This window comes from Lathyrus oleraceus, chromosome 7 (genome assembly GCF_024323335.1).
Source record: "Lathyrus oleraceus cultivar Zhongwan6 chromosome 7, CAAS_Psat_ZW6_1.0, whole genome shotgun sequence".
Lineage (NCBI taxonomy): Eukaryota > Viridiplantae > Streptophyta > Magnoliopsida > Fabales > Fabaceae > Lathyrus > Lathyrus oleraceus.
This window is the reverse complement of record NC_066585.1, coordinates 437,659,162-437,662,616: the sequence shown is the minus strand read 5'-3', so window position 1 is coordinate 437,662,616 and position 3,455 is coordinate 437,659,162. Positions and strand designations below refer to the sequence as shown.

General features: G+C 40.7%; 1 protein-coding gene across 1 annotated transcript; it reads left to right on the top strand.

Annotated features, from left to right (window-relative positions):
- Positions 1-404: 404 nt before the first annotated feature.
- LOC127107346 (uncharacterized) lies at positions 405-2,471 on the top strand (the record flags this gene model as incomplete). The annotated part of the gene is made up of 3 exons (XM_051044637.1): positions 405-1,278; positions 1,342-1,907; positions 2,031-2,471. Coding segments are annotated over 3 exons (1,881 nt in total), but the record flags the coding sequence as incomplete, so codon positions are not given.
- Between the last annotated feature and the right edge of the window lie 984 nt (positions 2,472-3,455).

Below are 3,455 nucleotides of genomic sequence, written 5' to 3'. Positions count from 1 at the left end.
TGTTGAACCATTTTTCATGTAATACGTTATATGTTTTTGGAATGGTTGAGTTGATTTATATCCGCTGCGAATTGTGCAAAAATGTTATTTTGATTAAATAATGAGCGTGACGGTTTTTATGTTGTTAATTGTTGTGTGACACCCTTGGTGCATAATTACTCTGATATTTGTTGTTGTTACTTTAATTAAATATTTGGGGTATTTTAGAAGGGTGTTACATTAGTGGTATCAGAGCAGGTCGGTCTGTCCGGCCAGTTGTCGTGTCGTTACTGTCTAACAATTGTGTATTGTTACTAATCTAACTTTAAGTTGTGTTGTATTGATAAGTTGAAATGGCTGGGAGGAATGACGCTGCAATGGCTGCCGCAATGCAAGCAATGGCACAAGCGGTGCAGAACTTGCCAAATGCTGGTGGAGATGCTGGATCACGTAGCTTGGCGACTTTTCAAAGAGAGAATCCGCCGGTGTTTAAAGGGAAGCATGATCCAGATGTAGCCTTGGGATGGTTGAAAGAGATTGAGAGAATCTTCCGTGTTATGGATTGCACTCCAGCTCAGAAGGTTCGGTATGGTACTCACATGCTAGCAGTCGAAGCTGATGACTGGTGGCTAGAGACTCACGAGAGGTTGACCGTGGCAGGTGAAGACATTACTTGGGATGTATTCCGTAGGGAATTTCTGAGAAAGTATTATCCGGAAGATGTCCGTGGTAAGAAGGAAATTGAGTTCCTTGAGCTGAAGCAAGGAAACATGTCTGTCACTGATTATGCTGCGAAATTTGTGGAGCTGTCCAAATTTTATCCTCATTACACTGGTGCTGGTGCTGAATTTTCAAAGTGCATCAAGTTTGAGAACGGATTGCGCTCTGAGATTAAGAAGGCTGTTGGGTATCAGAAGATACGCATTTTTACTGAACTGGTTGATAGCTGCAGGATATTTGAAGAGGACAATAATGCTCATTACAAGATTGTCAGTGACCGCAAGGGAAAGCAGCATCAAAGTCGTGGCAAGCCGTATGATGCCCCAGTGGGAAAAGGGAAACAAGGAGCTGCTCCGGCTCAGAGGACTAGTAGGGGAGGTGCTCCTGCTGGTATAGTTTGCTTCAAATGTGGTCAGGCTGGTCATAAGAGTAATGTATGCACTGCTGAAGTAAAGAGGTGTTTTCGCTGTGGTAAGACTGGTCATGCAATGGCTGATTGCAAGCACAAGGAAATGATTTGTTTTAATTGTGGCGAAGAAGGGCATATTGGAAGTCAGTGTCAGAAGCCAAAGAAATCTCAGACTGGGAAGGTGTTCGCATTGACCGGAACTCAAACCTCCTGTGAGGACAGACTTATCCGAGGTACATGTTTCATATATGGTACTCCTTTAATTACTATTATTGATACCGGTGCTACCCACTGTTTTATTTCTGCTAACTGTGCTCGAAGACTGGGTTTAAAATTGTCCGCTTTGGATGGTGAATTGATTGTTGAGACCCCAGCTAAGGGATCAGTAACTACTTCTTTGGTATGTTTAAAATGTCCTTTGTCGATCTTCGATAGAGATTTCTATGTTGATTTAGTATGTTTGCAGTTGGATGGGATGGATGTAATTCTTGGTATGAACTGGTTAGAGTATAATTATGTTCATATAAATTGTCATCATAAGTCGGTGAGGTTTTCCACTCCTGAAGAGGAAGGAGTTGACTTATTACCTTTCAGAGAATTGCGAAAATTGATGAAAGAGGGAGCTCAGATGTTTTCTTTGATGGCGACGTTGTCGGTTGAAAGTAAAGCTAAGATAGAGGAACTGTTAGTGGTGAAAGAATTCCCTGAAGTTTTTCCTGATGAAATTCCTAGTGTGCCGCCAGAGAGGGAAGTTGAATTTACTATTGATCTGGTACCTGGTACTAGGCCTGTTTCGATGGCACCGTATAGAATGTCGGCATCTGAATTGTATGAATTAAAGAAGCAATTGGAAGACTTACTTGAGAAGAAGTTTATAAGACCAAGTGTGTCGCCGTGGGGAGCTCCAGTGTTGCTAGTAAAGAAGAAAGAGGGTAGTATGAGGCTTTGTATTGATTATAGACAATTGAATAAAGTAACGATCAAGAATAAGTATCCACTACCGAGGATAGATGATTTGATGGACCAATTAGTGGGTGCTTGTGTGTTCAGTAAAATTGATTTGAGATCGGGCTATCATCAGATCAGAGTGAAAGATGAAGACATCCAGAAGACAGCGTTCAGAACTCGGTATGGACATTATGAGTATTCTGTGATGCCTTTCGGTGTGACTAATGCGCCGGGAGTATTTATGGAATACATGAATCGTATTTTCCATACTTATCTGGATCATTTTGTGGTAGTATTTATTGATGATATTTTGATTTACTCTAAGTCCGAAGGAGAGCACCAGGAACATTTGAGATTAGTATTGGAGGTTTTGAGAGATAAGAAATTGTATGCGAAGTTGTCCAAGTGTGAGTTTTGGTTAAGAGAAGTCAGTTTTCTCGGCCATGTAATTTCAGGAAAAGGTATTGTTGTAGATCCTTCCAAGGTAGAAGCTGTATTGCAATGGGAAACTCCTAAGTCGGTTACCGAGATTAGAAGCTTTTTGAGATTAGCTGGATATTATCGAAGATTTATTGAAGGATTTTCTAAGTTAGCACTTCCGTTGACTAAATTAACTTGCAAAGGTAAAGCTTTCGTGTGGGATGTTCAGTGCGAAGAGAGTTTTAATGAATTAAAGAGGAGATTGACGTCGGCGCCGGTTTTGACTTTGCCAAATCCGGGGGAGCCATTTATAATTTACTGTGATGCTTCGTTGATGGGTTTGGGAGGTGTGCTCATGCAAAATAATAAAGTAATTGCTTATGCATCGCGACAGTTGAGAATCCATGAAAAGAACTATCCTACGCATGATCTTGAACTTGCTGCTGTAGTGTTTGCGCTAAAACTTTGGAGGCATTACCTTTATGGTTCCAGATTCGAAGTTTTCAGCGATCATAAAAGTTTAAAGTATCTATTTGATCAGAAAGAGCTGAACATGAGACAACGTAGGTGGTTCGAATTGCTTAAGGATTATGATTTCGGTTTGAATTATCATCCAGGAAAGGCAAATGTTGTGGCCGATGCTTTAAGTAGAAAGACCTTGCATGTGTCAGCAATGATGATTAAGGAGTTGGAATTAATTGAGCAATTTCGGGATATGAGTTTGGTTTGCGAAGTAACACCGCAGAGTGTGATGCTAGGAATGCTAAAGATTAATAATGATTTTATGGATAGTATCCGAGAGGCACAGAAATTGGATGTGAAACTAGTAGATATCCTTAATCGTTGTGGTCAATCAGAGAAAAGTGACTTTACGGTTGATGCGAGAGGTGTGTTGAAATTAGGGGAAAGAATTTGTATTCCTGACGACGCAATTTTGAAGAGAAGTATTCTAGAGGAGGGTCATAGAAGCAGCTTGAGT